Consider the following 21670-nt stretch of genomic DNA (forward strand, 5'->3'; position numbering starts at 1 on the left):
TCCAGCCCGGTTTAAGTGGAGCCCTTCCCAACTTCTTTCCCCAGTACTGGTACCTGTGACCCATGAAGCAAGACCCCTGCCTCCCACACCACTCTCTCAGCCACACATTTAACCTTCTAATCTGCTTATCCCTATACCAATTGGAGCATGGCTCAGGTAACAACCCAGAGATTATTACCTTTGAGGTTCTGCTTTTTAATTTGGATCCCAATACCTCATTCCTAGTTCTACCTATGTCGTTGGTTCCTACATGGACCACGGCAACTGGATCCTGCCCTTCCCACTGCAAGGTCTTCTCCAGCCACGAGGAGATATCTCTCACCCTGGCACCCCGCAGGTAACACAACCTTCAGAACTACTGATTGAGGCTGCAGAGAACAGTATCTGTCCCTCTGACTGTACTGTCCCCTACTACAATTGCATTCCCTTTCACACACCCCCACTTGAATGGCTTCCTGCACTATGGTACCATGGTCAACTTGCTCATCCATCCTGCAGGCCTTTCCCTCATCCACCCAGGCCTCAGCATTTCTCCTTATCTGTTGGATAAGGAGAAATGCTGAGGTGCCACTGGTACTGCACCCGGGGTTCCCTTACCTGCCTGAATTGTAGTCAGACCCTCCTGTCCCTGACCACTAACCAGATGTTACTGCTGCTGGATCAAAGTGTCCAGGTAAACCTCCCCTTCCCTGATGCCCTGCAATGTCGGCACCTCAGACTCCAGCTCAACAACTCTGAGCTGAAGTTCCTCATGGTTGTCCGGGATCACAATGCTCTCCACAAACTCCCACATACTGCAGTTGCGGCACACCACCTGCACTGCCATCCCTATATGACCTTGTTCTAGTTAATTAAATTTGTATTTAAGTAATATCGTTTACAGTTAGTTTCTTGACTACTTACTTGATCTATATTAGGTTATGGGCAATGAAATTAAATATGTACCTGTAACACAAAGCACTACAAGTAGTATAGGCACAAAGCAATTCCTTCCACCTCTTCTCTGAATACCCACTCTTTCCAAATTCCCAAATAAAACACTGTTTAAGTGCACTCTGTGCAGATCTGTGCTTCTGCAGACCTGTTTACTTTTGTACTGTAGGAGCCTCACCCAAGTTACAAGTGTTGACTCACCTTCCCTGCTCCCAGTGATTAGCACCTATTCAAGACAAACACTTACAGCTGACTGACAGTTAACTGCCACTGGCAGGCAGCTTCTGTTAACTACAGTTTTTAAAGTTCTAGGTTTCAATCAAAAGGTTAAACTAAATTTCGCTATTTACATCTTCTACTTATGCAATACTTACCAGAAATTCCCATTCTTTCCAAAATCCCAAATAAAGCACTCCAGCCTAGAAATTCATTATCGCCCCAACATGCGTATTCAGCAAACTTCAGTGGTGTCATTTTCAGCCGTTCCAGCGGCAGGGCTTTCCACTTCACGAACTTTTACTAATATTGGATATTCTAAAAAAATATATTTTGATGGTATATGTTGCAGATAATATCATTATCTAATTCACTAGTGTTTACTTTGCAGATGATATCTTCCCTGCTGACCGTGACTGGCTCGTGCCATTGCTCGTGACTCTTTTTCTTCTAATTGCAGCTATTTCTGCTGTGATTTATTGGAATGTGAAACAATATAGACGCATTAAAGGTACTTTCTCAGTGTAACATGTGACGAAATACAATATTGATACAGACCTGGAAATCCTGTGGGGGTTCTCCCAGTCTCCCATTGTAACTTTGGTGGAAAACTGGAGGAATCCTTGGAGAAACAGCATAAAAACCATGTTTCACTGGGGATTCTGCCAATCTTCCATCGAAGTTAAGTTGGGAGATAAGAAGAATCCTGTGGAATTTCAGGACCACAGACTTATACCAGCAAAATGTGGAAACCAGACCAGGTTTATTTCAATATTAAATATTGGGGTCAGGGGGCGGGGAGTGAATATCAAAGTGAAAAACAAAGCAACTCTAACTTGCCTGCTGAATAGAAAACTTGAATTTTCAGAATTTTTTAATAACTCTTTCACACAGTTAGGTTACCTATTAAACATTCTGTGATTTTATGTTCCTCTTATTGTAAATATGCCTTTAACATTTTCTTGAGCAAATGTGCAGCAAGAATAACCTGGAATAATATGAACAAATGGAGGTCTGTTTCACCCTCTTGTTGTTGTGTTAATTCAGGAAATTATTATTATAGTTGCCTCGGTGGCAAGAAGATAGGATAGATTTTCTGGGTCCTTGCCCACCTTCAGCCAATATCAGAAAATCACTAAAGTAATAGATGGTAAATCTCAGGGTGAGAGTGTACAATTTTGTGATGAGCTCCAGAATTGGTGCACTGGAATATTTACTTGTTAGGAATCCAGATCACATTCCTTCTTATTCAACTCATTGGAAAAGAATGTCAGATGGAGTGTAAGAGGGCCGGCCGATTCGCTATCGCCTGGTTTGTGCTCCTGACCAAGATCAATTTCACCCACTATTTTAAATGTGACCAAATAAGCAGTTAAAATGTAGCTGTTTCAACTTGTAGTTATTTACCCTGTAGATACATTCAGTACTCAGTTTATATTGTTGATAACTGCTTTACTTCAATTAGATACTTGGGTAACAGTTGGTAATCATGGCCAAATCCTTTCCCTTTTCAAACTTTGAGTACATTTTAACTTTTGTTGATTTTGTTTAAAACAACCCCACAATTGCACAAGCTATTGTAAAATAAGATCTATTCATGTTTCCCATTGCTGTGCACTTTGCCTTACATTGATCTACATTAAAATCACTCAGACTTTGAATACGAATGATCTTACACTGTACCCATAGCTTGCCATCAGCAATATTATAATATTACATAAATTAATAGCTTCTGATTAGTGTAAAGAACAGGTAAATCAGAATAAACTCTTCCTAATTGTTACTGTTATTATTATTGTTGTTGCTTCATTTCTATTTACAAAGCTTCTCAAAATATCAACGAGCAGCTCATCTATTTTGTTGCTTATTTCCTTGTTGATTGCAAGACATGATACATGCGCCCTGTCTGCATTTGATTCTTTGGATTTGAAATTTGTCCACACAGTCTTGATTTGTAAGGATTGATATCGACAATGCATGTATCATCTGCTATTTCTTGATGCCCATAATTTCTATTCACTTATCCTTTATAGGACCTTTTTGGTGCTTAACATCAGTTCACCAAAAGAGCGCTAAAGAAATTCTTTAACTATCTATACTCTGCTAATTCTCATCCTTTACCCTAATCTGACTCTCTTGTGACTCCCAGTTCTCATTAATTTTTGTTTCCTGCTGCCTTAATTTTATTTTCCGATGGTTATCCTCCAATGAATGACACACACTCTCTGTTTACTTTCTGTAAAACTTTTGGTTCCATAACAGCTCATGCATATTTTTCAAATAATTTAGCCACTATGGTTCGGGTGTGCTATTGGAGAACTTTTACTTTATAAGGATATCCTTCCTTTCCACATCTCCAAGTAATTGTTTGCAAAAAATATTCTGTCTTCCAACTCCCACTTAATCCTCCCTAGAAATGAACCAGTTACACCACGTGAACTATAGCACGGTCTATCACTTAAACACCTCAAAATGATCGAAGTGGATGTATGGTGTACTGGTGAAAGTGACTTTCATTGAAAATTCATCATATCTATTCAAATTATCTCTGTGAGAACATCTGATTAATTAAGTCATCATTTCTAACATTCATTACAATGTTTTTGTTATATCTTTCCAGAACTACAACTCCAGAAATCTATCATAGAACTTGGTAAGAGTCCAACATTGAAATTATTCACTAACTACAAAGGATGTTGTTTTGGAGTAATTGCAAGTTTAATTAATTGCAGTTACATTTTTTATCTGTTAGGCTAAGTTATTTATATGTATTGATGGCATGACTATACTTTAAAACAAAGGCTAATAAGCCATCCCCTACATATTCGTCGTGCACAATTCATTACACAAGGATATCTTGGAATAATCTTTGACATGTGATTTAATTACTTTGGGAGGAATTTTCCAAAACCCTGTGCTAGAAACAGCAGATGGATAGTCAGAAAATTATGGGTGCCTTCAGACCTACCTCAAAAAGCACACTGCTCACCAGTGTCACATTTGTGTTTCCCACGGCGCTAATTCTTTTGACCACTCTGACTTACATTGGTAATATAATTTGTGCCAACGCGTCAGCACATTATGCTGTACAAACACACACACTAGAAAATAGACTGAGATTAGCCCAAAGTCGTTTCATATAGAACAATGACAGCTAGCAGAGGGAGGAGACTTGCCTTCCATTAATCTAGCCAGATATTTTCCCAGGTCCCAGAGTTAGGAGAAGAATAACCCACTGTGCACCCACTGTACCAGTTAGATCTTATGACAGGCCAAAATATATTTTTATTATTGTATCCCTTTTGATTAAAACTTCCTTGTAGCTATACTCCATAGCTGCCTCAAAACATTTTTCGAATGTTTAGTTATATAAAAAGAAAAGAAAAACTACTTCCATTTATGTAGCATCTTGTTTGTCCTCAGGTTGTCCGAAAGCATTTCACATGTATGCAAATGTGACAGCAATTTGTGCACACAAGGGTCCCACAACAGCAATGAGAAAAATGATCAATTAATCTGTTTTTAATGGTTTGATTAAAAGATAAATATTGGCAAGGACACCAAGAGAACTCCGCTGCTGTTCTTCAATAGTGCCATGACATCTGTTATGTCCATTTGAACAGTTTGATGGAGTCTCGGCATAACATCTCATCTAAAAGCTGGAACATCCACAAATGCAGTTCCCTCAGTACTGTACTAAAGTGTCAGCCTAGATAATGTACTCAAGTCCCGGAGTGTGGATTGATCCACAACCTTTGACTCAGGTTAGAGTGCTACCACAGAGCCAAGATTACTCTTGGTATAAACTAAATTTGCACACTCTCTCAAAAACTATCTCCTTCGTGTTGTGGAGCCCTGTCAGAATTGTTTAGAAATTATATTTTATATGTAAGCCGTAAGAAGAACCAACTCCAAAAATTCTAGAAAATAACTGTCACCAACGAGTCCTGCTTTATCTCATCAATAAATGAAGCTTTACTGGAGTGTCCAGATTGCAGGATACTGTGTAGCTAGTTATTGGCGATGACTGAAACAGGCACCTCAATGCACCCATTCATACACACACTGGCTAAAATTAACAAACATTGTCACTGTGATTGTGGTTAAGGAACATAATGCTGAGAGTTAATCTACTAATGGTATCAAAGCTACAAAATAAATTTAGTGACCATGTGTCCCACCTTTATATATGCGAGAAATATTAAAGCAACTTCTGGGAGAGTATGGTTGGTAACAGACCCTCCCTATCTTTATTGAAATCAGTTTTCAGAACTTTGCATAATTTTCATATTCAAAAATAATATACAGATTTATGCAATTACCGCTCACTATTTACTCCCTTCACATTTTAATAAATATTACAAACATCTAAAGTTAAATAACCAACTTTTGTAAATTTGATTACTCGTAAGTCTCTCAAATAGTTTGGGATGAATGTGTTTTATTAAGATGAGAGTCAGAAGTTCTGAGTTGCTCCGTTCTTTGTATGTGACTCTGACCCATTCAGTTTTAAGTTTTAAGATGAGTTGTTAAACATCTCAGGTGGACAGTACTATTTTGAAAAGGAGCAGGAGAATTCTCCCTGGTGTTCTGGTCAATATTTATCCCCCTCAACCAACATCACTAAAGCAGATTATCTGGTCATTATCTCTTTGCTCTTGGTGGTACCTTGCTGTGTTCAAATTGACTGCCACGTTTCCTACATTACAACAATGACTACATTCAAAAAATACTAAATTGGCTGTAAAGCGCTTTGGAACATCCTGAGGTTGTGCAAGGCGCTATATAAATGCAAGTCTTTTTTTTTCTTTTTATACCAGATAATGGTTGGTTCAGTCCAAGGTCTGTGGTGAATTGACTATTTATTCTTTGTGCTAGGGAGGGTGAAAACATCATGCACAGGTTCTGACTCAATTACTATCAATGAATCCCTATAGAAAGTGCGAGTATGCATGACATTAGAGGGCCAACATTGCCCTCCGCCCCAAACGGGACACACCTACCGTTTCTTTAAGTTTTTCTCTGCACCAATCCATGGGGGAAGCTGTCAGTGGCATCGACCGTTGGTGGCGCCACTCCCATGGGGCAATACCAAGCAAGGGTCGCCCGACGCGGCGGGAAAATGGGTGGTGCGGTAACCTGTTCCCGTCGCTTCCGGTCCTGGAGCCATTTCGGATGGATCCGTCCATCCATCCACCCCCAGTTGGTAAGGCCTCTCCGCTCCATTCCCGTCTCTTAGAGGCTGTAATGGATTTTATGGAGGTGGGGGGTGGGGGGCGTGCAATTTCAGCCCCTAGGTCAGGACAGGATTGGCTGGATGTGATGCATTCCATGATGGATTTGCTTGCCAAAACTCAACGTCTAGGCTCATACATGAGAAATGGTCAATAGAGTGAAATACTGGCTGCCCATAAAAGTATATTCCAGTAAAAGTCAGCACCTTCAGGGCAGGAGAGCAAAAACAGGAGCGAAATACAGAGATAAAGTGTTAATAATAGACCAAGCAAGAACTTGCTTTTATATAGCTCCTTATCATGTCCTCGGAACCTCCCGAGGCAAATTCCAGCAATGGATTACTCTTGAAATGTGGTCAGTATTTTTCAGCGACTTTTATAATGATCAGAAATGATGAATAATAGTGATTGGTGTTAAGTTGTTTAAAAAAGAGGGCTTCAGGTTCAAGCCATTTTAAATGCGTGGAATCTGGTATGAATTGAATGTTTCATAACCAGATGAATAAAATGTATTCACTAAATTCCTTTATTATTTTGTAGACCAGTGGAAACCTCTTGTTGAGTCAGGTACGGTAATCTCTTTTACATAAACTGTTTTGATATATTCATTTACAGGTCTCCCATGGTTTTGCTCATTGTTATTTAGAACTGTTATATATATATGTATATATTTTATTCATTCATGGGATGTGGGTGCTGCTGGCAAGGTCAGCATTTATTGCCCATCCCTAATTGCCTTTGAGAAGATGGCGGTGAGCTGCTGCAGTCCATGTGATGAAGGTACTCCCAACAGTGCTGTTAGTGCTTTAAATGCAGGAAGATGTCTTTGCTCTTATACTTAAATCCTCGTAATAAAGGCCAACATACCATTTGCTTTCTTAATTGCTTGCTGTACCTGCATGTTAACTTTCAGTGTGTACAAGGACACCCAGGTTCCCACCTATGCACCTCTCTTTGCCTGTCCACAACCATATTGTACCCTCAGATAGCCCACTACCAGTGATTGCCCCATCATCAGTGGGTTTTGCCTTTACATATTTGTGTTAAAGCATTTAAGAGTAAATTTTCTGTTCATGCCCAGCAGGGAAACCCACTTCAAGAGAGGATTACGATATTGTTGCAATATAGATTCATCAACTAATCTGCCTTTCGAGCATTTCTCCCACTGAGAGGGTGGGATTGGTGCCTTTACCCTGTCGTGCAGTACTGTTAGGCAGATTTACTGAGGGTATTTATTGCATGATTCTCTGGATGGTGAACACTGCATTGTCTCTGTCTGCCATCTCCTGCTAAGCCCAGGCATGTCTTCATACAAGAGGGTATCCTAGCATATCAAAGACAGCAAAGTCTCCTTTGCTACAGATCCTACAATAGAATATCCATAGAAACATTAGAAAATATAGCAGACATGCCCCTTGCTTCATTCATATTTTAAGAGTTGCAGTTGGGCAACAATTTCCTGCCAACGCCCATCAGCGAGTATACAGTGCCCAGTCCAATAAGGGCTGTTTTACTATTGAGGCCGATTTTGGGAATCCTTTAAGATGGGTCAGCTGAATTCTGACGAAGGATCCATTTGCCATTCCAAGGTCTCAGGCTGTATTTTTCAAAGCCATGATTTTCTGCCTGTTAAACTGAATGGATGGAAAATCGTGGGCACTGAATTTGCGACAGACACTGCCGTGAGGCAAAGCTCTTATACTTGGTCCCCGATGCGAGAGATTTCTTCAGTCTTATTTGTTATTTCTGTTTTCAGAGTGGAAGAGAATGTGTGAGTGTACAGGTAAGATCTTATTATTGTAACACAAAGTGAGAAAGAAAGAATATACTCAAAAGCTGATGAATGCTTCAAAAAAGCTGACAGCTCAAAAAATATACCATACAACTGAAAAATTGCCTTCAATAAAGGCCTTTGACCACTGCTTCAGTGCAACCAAATAAGTCCAATTCCTTTTATTACATATGTTTCAGGATTTTTAATTGGTGATTTGGGAGCAGATTCCACATTTTAGTTTGCTTCCTCCCACATAACATATAAAAATAATTAGTTACAATGGGAGAGCAGCAGGACATGAACTTGTTCTGACTGAGGTGGATGCCATACCCGATATTGCATCACTTGTAACTTAGAGGAAAAATTGATAGTATATAAAAGCACTATTTTTGTTGTGGTGGATTTAGAAACTTTTGAAGTTTCATGATGAGGCAAGATTTATTTTGTAGTGGGTCCAAGGATCTGTCTCGCAGGAATACATATTTTAACACCGTTTTGCTACATTTGCCAACATTTTGAAGCCTATTATGATTCTTCACCTTTCTCTTATCTTTTTCGTATAAATTTCTGATTTTCTGGTCTTGTTGTTGAAAGTAAGCCCAATCGTGTATCTTGACCAATTTCCATACCTGTTTGTTTGCATAGTACCGTTCTTTTGATCCACGAGCAATGCCTTGGGACTTGAAATTGCCCCGCAAAGGGGAGGGTCACATCATCATCATAGGCAGTCCCTCGAAATTGAGGAAGACTTGCTTCCACTCTAAAAGTGAGTTCTTAGGTGACTGAACAATCTAATACGGGAATTAGAGTCTCGGTCACAGGTGGGACAAACAGTCGTTGAAGGTAAGTGTGGGTGGGGAGTCTGCTGCCTGCGCTTGTTTTCTGCATGCTCTCGGCGATGAGATTCGAGTTGCTCGGCGCCCTCCCGGATGCTCATCCTTCACTTAGGGCGGACTTTGGCCAGGGACTCCCAGGTGTTGGTGGGGATGTTGCATTTTATCAAGGAGGCTTTGAGAGTGTCCTTGAAACGATTCCTCTGCCCACCTGGGGCTCGCTTGCCATGTAGGAGTTCCGAGCAGAGCGCTTGCTTTGGGAGTCTTGTGTTGGTGAACAATGTGGTCCACCCAACGGAGCTGGTCGAGTGTGGTCAGTGCTTGGATGCTGGGGATATTGGTTTGATCGAGGGCGCTAACATTGGTGCGTCTGTCCTTCCAGGGTATTTGCAGGATCTTGCGGAGATATCATTGGTTGTATTTCTCCAGCGATTTGAGGTGTCTACTGTATATGGTCCACGTCTCTGAGCCATACAGGAGGGCGGGTATTCTACAGCCCTGTGGATCATGAGCTTGGTGCCAGATTTCAGGGCCTGATCTTTAAACACTCTTTTCCTCAGGCGGCCGAAGGCTGCACTGGCGCACTGGAGGCGGTGTTGAAGTTCGTCATCGATGTCTGCCTTTGCTGATAGTAGGCTCCCAAGGTATGGGAAGTGGTCCACGGTGTCCAGGGCTGCACCGTGGATCTTGATGACTAGGGGGCAGTGCTGTGTAGCGGGGTCAGGTTGGCGGAGGACCTTTGTCTTACAGATGTTTAGTGTAAGGCCCATGCTTTTGTGCAAAGATGTTGACGATGGCTTGGAGCTCAGCCTCTGAATGTGCGCAGATGCAAGCGACGTACGCATACTGTAGTTCGATGACAGCGATTGGGACAGTCTTGGACCAGGCCTGGAGACGACGAAGGTTGAACAGGTTCCCACTGGTTCTGTAGTTTAGTTCCACTCCAGCGGGGAGCTTGTTGAGTGTGAGATGGAGCATGGCAGCGAGAAAGATCGAGAAGAGGATTGGCGCGATGATGCAGCTCTGTTTGACCCCACTCTGGAGATGGATTGCGGCCCATGTCTAAATACTCATTTTATTTGAATTTGAGAGATACGGGCTGATAATTTAATCCATTGCCACGGTGATATAGAAATAGTGCATTGACATAGTCTCAGCTCATGCAATTTTGCTCGTGGCTAAGTTAGTAATCCAGAGATTATTACTTTTGTGGTTCTACTTTTTAATTTAGCCCCTAGCTGCTCATACTCCCTCAGCAGAACCACTTTATTTGTTCTATCTATGTCATTAGTACCCACGTGGACCACGATAACTGGATCTTCCCCCTCCCACTCCAAGTTCCTCTCCAGCCCAGAGGAGATGTTCTTAACTCTGGCACTGGGCAGGCAACACAGCCTTCGGGACTGATGCTCTCGGCTGCAGAGAACCGTATCTATCCCCCTAACTATACTGTCCCCTACCACTACAACATTACTTTTTAGTCCCCCACTTGAATGGCCTCCCACACCACGGTGCTGTGGTCAGTTTACTCATCCTCCCTGCAATCCCTGCTCTCGTCCACACAGGGAGTAAGAGCCTCAAACCTGTTGGACAAGAGCAAGAGCTGAGGCTCCTTCATCGCTACCTCCTGGGTCCCCATGCCTGCCTCACTCATAGTCACACCCTCCTGTTCCTGACCATGGACTAAATTTGAATTAATTAATCTAAGGGGTGTGACTGCCTCCTGGAACACAGCATCCAGGTAACTTTCCCCCTCCCTGATGTGTCACAGTGTAAGCAGCTCTCGGACTCCAGCTCATCAACGTGGGGCCGAAGTTCCTTGAGCTGCAGACACTTCCTGCAGATGTGGTCGCTGTGGACCTCAATGGAGTCCACCAGCTCCCACATCATCATCATCATCATCATCATCATCATAGGCAGTCCCTCAGAATCGAGGAAGACTTACTTCCACTCCTGAAGTGAGTTCTTTGGTGCCTGAACAGTCCAATACAAGAGCCACAGACTCTGTCACAGGTGGGACAGATAGTCGTTGAGGGAAGTGGTGGGTGGGACTGGTTTGCCGCACTTTCTGCTGCCTGCGCTTGATTTCTGCATGCTCTCACATGCAGCAGCAGTGACACATCGCCTGTCCTGCCATCTCTAATGTATTTCATTAATTAAGTTTTCATGTTTTGAAAGTTTAGATTTTTAATCCCGGCTCTTAATTTCAATGTCCAAGAAAAAGAGAGAAATATAGACCAACCAATCACTTACCTGTTTTCCTGTGATGTCATACCTGTATTCTTTATACTTCTTGACTTCCGACATAAATTGGCTGAAAGTGTTTGGTAACTGGATTAAAATAAATCTGTAGCATCAGACACATACTTGTCTTTGGGACAGATTAACTTGTTCCGTGAGATATTCTACTTATCTCCTACGCATGCATGATGTGGGCACGTACTGAAGTGCTTTTATGCGGGGCAGTGAAGAGAAAGAACTGTCCGTCTATTTTTATATTTCTTTATGGAATTTCAGTAGCTGCCTGGCTAGTAGCCACTTGAATGTGGTGGCTGAAAACAAGTGTTGGTACACTACATTTGTCCCACTTGTTAATATTGGTTCTGAAATTCCGGCCTCCCCGGGTCCGTACAGAGTTTCTACGGACCCGGGAAGGCATCGGAAAAGCCGGTTTTCAGCGCACAATGCACATGCCTTCCGATGCCTTCCCGGAGCTGGAGCTGGACAGATCGCACACATATCGGGAGCGAGGACATTTGCAAGGGCAAGATTGCGGTATTTACCCATATCGTGCCCAGCAAATGTCCTCAAAACTCTTTCGCCTGATAAAAGCAGGCGTATAGCCTACTTTTATAGCCGTAAGAGTTTAAAAACAGACAAAAATATAATTACATTTAAAAAACACATTATTAAAAAAAAACCTGCCCACTACATTGCATTTATTTTTAACCATAATTAAAAAACTTTGTAAAAACGCGGAAAAAATTTTTTTCTCTCAGATATTTATTAACTTTAATTTCAATTAATTTTAATTATGTGAGGTGTGTTTTTTATTTTTTATTACATGTGTTTAGTGTCTTTATATTTTTTCTCATTAATAACATTGAGAACTCCGTATCTGCGAGTTATCATTGTTTTTTTTCTCATTAATAGCAATGAGAACTCGCGGATACGGAGTTCTCATTGCTATTAATGAGAAAGCTGTGGAATACAGTACCCGATTGGCTGAGCAGTCACACATGACTGCACCGTTTCCGTGGTGCAGGCATGTGTGACTGCTCAACCAATCAGGTACTGTATTCCACAGCTCCTCCCCACCGGAATCCCACGCTCCTCCCGGACCACCAGGTAAATTCGTAGAAATTTTTCAGGTCAGAGGCAATTGCCTGTGGGAAGCCTCCGACCGTAATTTCAGCCCCATTACTTCACTGAGGGATCTGTCACCTGTTACAGGTGTGGGTTTAAGGAATGTTAGTTGACAAAATACTAATCTTGATTAATTGGCTGTGAGAAGGAGCCGAAGTTAATCGCTTGTGACTGTCCCACAAGGGAGTCCTGAAGCAAATCTCCCAGTTTGCTTTCTGAAAGGAGTGAATGTCTGGCTCCAGATTTCCAGAGAAAACAGCCTGATGCTTTTGAAACCATTTGTGACTGGCAGCTGGGTTTAATTGTGAAATGTAATATTCTCAGTCAGATTGAAATGTATAACTGTTGCCCCAAATCTATTCTCCTTCACTGGATTTGTTTTGCCAGGCTGTTGACAAGCTGGATCTATCAGGGACACACAATTTCACTTGTCAGCTTCACATTACAGATGCTGGTCCAAGTTATGTGTCATTAGGGAGAACCTTGAGATATTTTTCTTGTTTTCGAAAAAGGACTGTAAATTTAACTGAAAGATTTGTAATCCAGTGAAATCTGCTGTATGTTCTTGCTTCTGCTAACTTCACTCCTGAGATGTAAGGTTTGTCAGAGTGTTATTGGTTCATCTGTCAGAGACATTAGAAAAGTACAGGGCTATCAGTATCAGAAGGGATTTATTCTTTAGCCCAGTTATTCCAGCTCCAACATTACTTCACACATAAGGTCATGTTTTGACACATAGGAAGCTTAGGCTTGCATGTGGAAGCAATCCTTTGCATGGGAAAAAGAAAAATTGAGAAGGACACAAGTATGATGAAGGCCAGGGTAATAAATTGGAGAAAAGCTGATTTTATGGGGCTGAGAATAGAACTTGTGGAAAATGAAATGGACAACAATATTGGCAAACAATGATGCAGAACAGCAATGGGAAACAGCAGGCCGAAAAATGCGGCCTCACCGGGTCTGTCCGAAGTGTGCACGGACCCGGTGAGGCCTCGCAAAAGACGGTTTTTGGGGCACAATGCCATGCGCCGAAAACTGGCTTTACCGATGTGTCAAGATTTCTCCAAAGAGAGTTCTTCACATCCCTGGGAGAAGGACATTCATGCGGGAGAGATTGGTCTATGTGCCCAACTCATGCCCAGTGAATGTCCTTCAAACTTTTACGCCCGGTAAAAGCAGGCCCATAGCTTACTTTTACCAGTGTAAGAGTTTTAAAACATATAAAAATTAAATTTAAACACTCATTTTTATATTAGAAACCTTGTCCATTTAGGTAAGTTTATTTTTAACCCTATTAAAACACATTAAAAAAAATCCCTCCAAAAAATATATATATTTTTTAAAATATTTAATTACATTTAATTTCAATTAATTTTAAATGTGCGGTGTTTTATTTATTATGCTGTGTTTCGGTGTCTTAGGGGTTATTCTCATTGATAGTATTGGGAGGTCCATACAAACAGAGCTCCCATTTTTATCAATGAGAATACTGCATTGTGATTGGTGGTCTAGGCCCACGTGACTCCAGTTGTACGTACGTGAAAGACATCTCCCCATGCACTGCGCAGTGAATCTAGGCAACCGACCGGAATCCCACGTTCGTCCGGGACCACCAGGTCCTTTCGTCGATTTTTTTCGGGTCAGAGGCGTTTGTACGAAGGAAGCCTCCGACCGTAATTTTCCCCCTATTTGAAATGGTGTTCAACAGAGCCCATGAAAAATATATTCCACTAAAAAACAAGAACAACACTAATGAGGCATCATGGATGAATAAAAGACATAACGAAAAAATTGAGGGTAAGGAAAGAGGCATACATTAAGTACATGGACAGCAGGGGAGACCATGATAAGGGAGAATACGAAGAGATTAGGAGGGAAGTCAAAAAAACAGTTAGGAAGGCAAAGAGGAACTATTAAATTAAATTATCAAGGATTATAAAACAAAATAGTAAAATATTTTACAGGCATATAAATAAAAACAGGAAAGTCGGGATGAGAATAGGGCCATTAAGGGATGGACAGGAAAATACCACAGGCATCGATAGAGAGCTGGCAGAAATATGAAATAATTACTTTGCTTCAGCATTTACAGGGAAGCAGAACAGGTGGGCATGACATTGGATGATGAGATTAGAAATGAGATAACTGCTTTTAAAATAAATAGAGGAAATATATTAAATAAACTAATCAAACTCCAAAAGGATAAAACCCCTAGTCAGCATGGATTTCAAAAGGGTAAAGGCTGGATTTTGGGCTTTTTCGATTTCGGGGTGTTAATCGTGGTGGGGTGTTAAAGTTAGTGCCTGAAAATAGTTTGTGCCTCTGACTGTAAGTTTCGGTGAAAATGTAAGTTGGAGGAGAGTTGGCGTTAAGTCAGGCGTTACACAACGGACTTTGTATGCCCGAGCTGAAACTTGTGGTGGGAAAGAAGTTTCATTGTTGTTTCGTGTCCTGCAACATAACGTTGTACATTGATTGTATGGTTTTATTTTGGTGGGGGTGTTTTTGTAACTTTGTTGCAGTAAAATTTATGACTCATCATTTGCCATTGGTGTCTTGTGCATCATTCCAATGTTCACTGGAGATGTGCCTTTATGGGGCCCCATAACATGTCCAGTATTAGCTCCATCCCTCAGTTTCCTCCATTTAAGAGCCAGTGTATAACGAGCTGGCAACGTGCGTGTGTTGGTCTGGCAGCCTCTTTACGCTGCCTCCCCTCGTGGATGGGGTGGCTATCCAATGGGGGCGCCGCCAGGCTCCTCTTAGTCATCCTCCTCCTCCTGAGGTGGCCATGCAATCCCCACTGGCAATGCCTGGCCCCTCATGATAGCCAATCTGTGCAACATGCAACACACCACAATATATTCGGATACCTGTTGAGGGGAGTATTGAAGGCTGCCTCCAGAGCGATGCAGGCATGAGTCTGCCTGAAGGAGCTGGCATATCTTTGTCAGCACTTCCTTTCGGAAGCACAGCCTTCTCACACACTGCTCCTCAGAGAGCTGGAGGTCTGAGTGTTGGTGCCTGTAAACCCGTGTTGGGTAAGCCCTTCTCTCCGGACGCCTTTGGTCTCTCATCATCCGTGGGCTGACATGGCCAAGAGTCCTTCCTCTAGCTTGACACCGCCTGGCAATAGCATGGAGCATGATACGCTGGTGAACTAGTAATGCCCCCATTAAATTCACTCACTTAAGTTGTAAGGGCACTGTAATGGCAGATAAAAGTGAAGTTTGCAAGTTGGTCACACAGCATCATGTGCACAACCGTTGTAATCAATATGACCTTGATGTAGGATCCTCATCCCTCCATTTAAAAATGGTGCCAATACCACCTGCTGCACCCTGAGACTGCCTGGTTTTTATTTCAGGCGTTTCTAGGGGCGGGCATTAAATGAGGTGTTAAGGCCGAATATTCCATCCGGGGCACTAGCAAAGTATTGTACGATGACTGATGTCATCATCACGCTAAAAGCGGAGGTGGGACATAAGTTTTTGCACGGGCGCAAACCAATAGCCGAATCTTCCGCCCGGGCGGTAAATCCTGGACGCCCGGCATAACGCCCAAAAACAGCATTTAACCGGGGTGCTAACTGAGGCATAAATGAGCTGAAAATCCAACCTCATTGAATTTTTTGAAGAGGTAACAGAGAGACTAGACAAGAGTAATGTTGTAGATGAAATTTATAGATTTTCAAAAGGCCTTCGATAAGGTACCACACAATAGATTAATGAATAAGGTCCGAGCATGTAGAGTCAGGGGACATGTAGCAGAATGGATAGCTAGCTGGCTTGAAGACAGAAATCAGAGAGTAGGCCTCAATCAGGTCTCCCCTTAGCCTCCTCTGTTCCAAAGAAAACAGACCCAACATCTCCTCATAGTCAAAATTCTTCAGTCTAGGCAACATTCTTGTAAATCTCCTCTGCACCCTTTCCAGTGCAATGACATCTTTCCTGTAATGTGATGACCAGAACTGCACACAGTACTTCAGCTGCAGCCTAACCAGTGTTTTATACAGTTCAAGCATAACCTCCTTGCTCTTGTATTCCATGCCTCGGCTAATGAAGGCAAGTATTCCGTATGCCTTCTTAACCCTCTTATCTACCTGGCCTGCTACCTTCAGGGATCTGTGGACCTGCACTCCCAGGTCCCTTTGTTCCTCTACACTTTTCAGTGTCGTATCATTTAATGTGTATTCCCTTGCCTTGTTAGACCTCCCCAAACACATTACCTCACACTTATCTGGATTGAGTTCCATTTGCCACTGTTCCACCGATGTCTTCCTGATACCTTCCTGCAGTCTGCAGCTTTCTTCTTCATTATCAACCACACAGCCTATTTTAGTGTCATCTGCAAACTTCTTAATCATACCCCCAACATTTAAGTCCAAGTCATTGATATATACCACAAAAAGCAAGAGACCAAGCACTGACCCCTGCGGAATACCACTGGAAACAGTCTTCCAGTCACAAAAACACCTTTCAACCATTACCCTTTGCTTCCTGCCTCCGAGCCAATTTTGGATCCAACTTGCCACTTTGCCCTGGATCCCATGGGCTATTACTTTCGTGACCAGTCTGCCATGTGGGACCTTATCAAAAGCTTTGCTAAACACTATATCATACGCACTGCCCTCATCGACCCTCCTGGTTACCTCCTCGAAAAATTCAATCAAGTTAGTCAGACACAACCTTTCCTTGACAAATCCATGCTGACTGTCCTTGATTAATCCGTGTCTTTCCAAATGAAGATTTGTCCTGTCCCTCAGAATTTGTTCCGATAATTTTCCCACCACCAAGGTTAGGCCGACTGGTCTGTAGTTACTCGGTCTATCCCTTTCTCCCTTTTTAAACAAAGGTACAACATTACCAGTCCTCCAGTCCTCTGGCACCACACCTGTAGCCAGAGAGGATTGTAAAATGATGGTCAGAGCCTCTGCTATTTCCTCTTTTGCTTCTCTTTACAGCCTGGTATACATTTCATCCAGGCCTGGGGATTTATCCACTTTCAAAGCTGCTAAGCCCCTTAATACTTCCTCGCTCTCTATCTTTCTTAGAAGGGGGTCAACGAAACCTATGTGAATCCTGGACCACGGTTTGGAGGACCATAACCACCAACTCAGTGGAGCCTCCCTTGGTGCATTGCTCGTCTATGAGCAAGTGTTACATTGGTGTATGCATGACTCCAAATCCGAGTCAATGCCGGGCCACCAAATGTGCGACCTGGCGATAGCCTTTATCATGACTATGCCTGGGTGGGTACTGTGTAGGTTGCGTATAAACGTTTCCCTGCCTTTTTTTGGCAAAACCACGCAATTACCCCATAAGAGACAATCCGATTGCATGGACAGTTCATCTTTACATCGATGAAACGGTTTAATTTCATCTTGCATTTCCCCGGGAACAGCCAACCAGCTCCCATTGAGGACGCAACTTTTTACTAGTGATAACACAGGGTCCAGGCTAGTCCAGATCCTGATATGGCGAGCCGTGACAGGTGACCCCTTACTCTCAAAAACATCAATGACCAGAAGCAAGTCTGCGGGTTGTGCCATTTCCATCCCGGTGGTGGGCAATGGTAGCTGACTGTGGGCATCAGCACAGTTCTCCGTGCCTGGTCTGTGGCGGATAACATAGTCATAGGTCGACAATGTTAGTGCCCATCTTTGGATGCAGGACGAAGCATTGGTGTTTATACCTTTGCTTTCTGAAACAGCGAAATGATCAGTTTGTGGTCGGTTTCAAGCTCGAACCAGAGTCCAAATAGGTATTGGTGCATTTTCTTAACCCCGTATACGCATGCTAACGCCTCTTTCTCGACCATACTGTAGGCTCTTTCAGCCTTGCTTAGACTTCTCGACGCCTATGCAACCAGTTTGCCTGACCCATTGGTTTGCTGTAACACACACCCGACCGCGTACAAAGATGCATCACAAGCTAGCACTAAACGTTTACACGGGTCATACAATACAAGTAACTTGTTAGAACATAGCAGGTTTCTGGTCTTGTTAAAGGCAGTCTCTTGAGATTTACCCCAAACCCAGTCGTCACCCTTACATAGCAACATGTGTAATGGTTCCAGCAAAGTGCTCAACCCGGGAAGAAAGTTACCAAAATAGTTGAAGAGTCCCAGGAACAAACGCAGGTCCGTCACATTCTGTGGTCTGGGTGCATTCTTGAATACCTCCGTCTTTGAGTCCGTAGATCTGATGCTGTCTGCCGCAATCTTTCTCCCCAGAAATTCGACCTCTGGTGCCAGGAAAACACACTTGGAGCATTTCAGCCTGAGCCCCACTCTGTCTAGTCGACTTAGAACCTCTTCCAGGTTGTGCAGGTGTTCGATGGTGTCACGACCAATGATCAGGATGTCGTCTTGAAACACAACGGTGCGCGGAACCGATTTCAGCAGACTCTACACGTTCCTCTGGAAGATGGCAGCAGCCGAACGAACCCCAAAAGGGCACCTGTGGTATATAAACAGTCCTTTGTGCGTGTTGATGCACGTCAATATTTTCGAAGATTCAGCCAGCTCCTGTGTCATGTAAGCGGAGGTTAGATCCAATTTGCTGAACGACTTCCCCCTGCTAACGTTGCGAACAGGTCATCCACTTTGGGTAGTGGATACTGGTCTTGTAACGAGACTCGATTGATCGTTCCCTTCTGACCGTGCCATCGCTTTTCAACACTGGAACAATTGGACTGGCCCACTCGTTGAACTCAACTGGCCATATGATTCCCTCTCGTTGAAGTCTGTCCAATTCGATCTCGACTTTCTCCCTTATCATAAATGGAACCGCTCGGGCCTTGTGATGAGCAGGCCGTTCATCAGGGACTAGATGGATCTGCACATTGGCGCCTGTGAAGTTGCCGATGCCTGGTTCAAATAGCGACGGAAATTTGCTCAGCACTTGAGCGCACGAGGAGTCATTTACCGAAGATAATGCTTTGATGTCATCCATCGAATCTTTCCTGGCCAGCTTCTGCCGGACAGTGTTGGGCCATCGCCTGGTAAAATCCTCAGTGATAAGTCATGCACAGCTCCATCATACGATACGTTCACTGCCACACTGCCAATGACTGGTATGAGCTCTTTGGTGTAAATGCGCAGCTTTGTATAAATCGGGCTCAGATTGGGCCTTGGTGCCTTGTTGCCCCACAGTTTCTCAAAAGCCTTCTGACTCATAGTTGACTGATTGCCCCTGTGTCCAACTCCATGGAAACTGGAATGCCATTTACTTTGACTTTCAGCATTATAGGAGGGCTTTTGATGGTGAAGGTGTGTACCCCATACACTTCTTCCTCGGCCTCGGGTTGAGTTGCCTCTCTTACTCATTCTGCGTGATCCACTTCGAATCGACCATCTTCTGCCGACTCTGCCACGTAGTGAGTCGCAGCACGTTTGCACATTCGCTGGAGGTGCCCCATTGTTCCACGGCCTTTGCAGACGTTGTGCTTGAAACAACATGGATGAGTTCTATAATTACCCCCGCAGCACCAACATGGTGTTAATGGATTCTCATTCACGTCTCACGGCGGACTCTTAAGTCATCCTAGGTCTTTCAGCTGCAGACGTGTAGACCCTGCCATGTACATTTCTGCCTGCTAACGGCATTATTTTATGCACAGTACTTGCCTGTGAGCTTCGATGCTGAGAAGATATCAGTTTAGTATTATTGTTCATGGACCTGAAAGCCTGGGCTATCGTGATGGCCTTGTTCAGGTCTGGGGATTCGGCAGACAGCAGCTTGCGAAGAATGATCTCGTGGCCAATTCCAAGCACGAAACAGTCCCGCAGCATTTCCCCCAAATATCCAGCAAAATCGCAAGGTCCCGCAAGGTGTCTTAGGTCGGCGACATAACTCGCCACGTCCTGGCGCTCAGAGCAGTGGTGCGTATAGAAGCGATACCTGGCCATTAAGATGCTCTTCTTTGGCTTGAGGTACTCCTGAAACAGCATACACAACTCTGCATATATCTTTTCCGTTGTTTTCGTCGGTGCTAGCAGATGGTTGATGAGGCCGTATGTTATACACCCACAAACGGTGAGGAGAATCGCCCTGCACTTGATCGCTTTCTCATCCCCATCCAGCACATTGGCCACGAAGTAATGGTCGAGATGTTCAATGAAGGCTTCTCAATCATCACCCTCTACAAATCGCTCAAGAATACCAACGACAGCCATAACCGTTACTCGTCACCAATTGTTATGTTCAGAATAACTCCACAAGACTGAGTACTGTAAGATTAAACTGATGTGACCTTAGTCTCTTTAATAAAACTCCAGAGTGCCAAAGCAGCATGGCAGACAACCTTTTATACTCGCTTGCATGAAGTGTGCAAGTGACCCTTGGGCCTCCAACAGGTGCGCCCTCTGATGGCAAGTCTTACACAGTTATAATGTTTACATACATAACAGCTGACTCCGTCCATCATCATAGGCAGTCCCTCGAAATCGAGGAAGACTTGCTTCCGCTCCAAAATTGAGTTCTCGGGTGACTGTACAGTCCAATACGAGAATTACAGTCTCTGTCACAGGTAGCACCGACAGTCATTGAAGGAAAGGGTGGGTGGGGAGTCTGGTTTGCCGCATGCTCCTTCCGCTGCCCGTGCTTGTTTTCTGTATGCTGTCGGCGACGAGACTCGAGGTGCTCAGCGCCCTCCCGGATGCTCTTCCTCCACTTAGGCCAAGGATTCCCAGTTGCCGGTGGGGATGTTGCACTTTATCAAGGAGGCTTTGAGGGTGTCCTTGAAACGTTGCCTCTGCCTACCTGGGGCTCGCTTGCCTTGTAGGAGTTCCAAGTAGAGCACTTGCTTTGGGATTCTGGTGTGGGCATGCAGACGTCCAACGGAGCTGTTCGAGCGTGGTCAGTGCTTCGAAGCTGGGGATGTTTGTCTGATTGAGACCACTAACATTGGTGCATATGTCCTCCCAGGGGATTTGCAGGATCTTGCGGAGACATTGTTGGTGGTATTTCTCCAGCGATTTGAGGTGTCTACTGTATGCGGTCCACATCTCTGAGCCATACAGGAGAATGGGTATCACTATGCCCTGAAGACCATAAACTTGGTGCCAGATTTGAGGGCCTGATCTTCAAACACACTCTTCTTTAGGTGACCGAAGGTTGCGCTGGTGCACTGGAGGCAGTGTTGGACTTCGTCATCGATGTCTGCCCTTGTCACCCCTCCTTCAACCGCCTGGTTCAGTCTGTCCCGGTAGAATTTCGTCAACTGGAACAGCTGGTGATCATTGCACTTTGTCAAGAACTCACTGATTGTCGAGTTCGGAGATTCAATGTTACAGAAGAGAAACAGGGCCAA

The 21670-nt window shown here is 43.6% G+C and overlaps 1 protein-coding gene across 1 annotated transcript in view; it reads left to right on the top strand.

Moving 5' to 3' along the window:
- The window catches only part of LOC139229694 (butyrophilin subfamily 1 member A1-like), a 138895-nt gene that overhangs the window by 56628 nt on the left and 60597 nt on the right, over positions 1-21670 (top strand). Inside the window, exons 4-6 of the mRNA XM_070861222.1 lie at positions 1541-1660; positions 3770-3802; positions 8140-8166. Of these exons, the coding sequence (XP_070717323.1) occupies positions 1541-1660; positions 3770-3802; positions 8140-8166 (180 nt within the window). The remainder of the gene's footprint in view (positions 1-1540; positions 1661-3769; positions 3803-8139; positions 8167-21670) is intronic.

This window comes from Pristiophorus japonicus, chromosome 19 (genome assembly GCF_044704955.1).
Source record: "Pristiophorus japonicus isolate sPriJap1 chromosome 19, sPriJap1.hap1, whole genome shotgun sequence".
NCBI classification, from domain to species: domain Eukaryota; kingdom Metazoa; phylum Chordata; class Chondrichthyes; family Pristiophoridae; genus Pristiophorus; species Pristiophorus japonicus.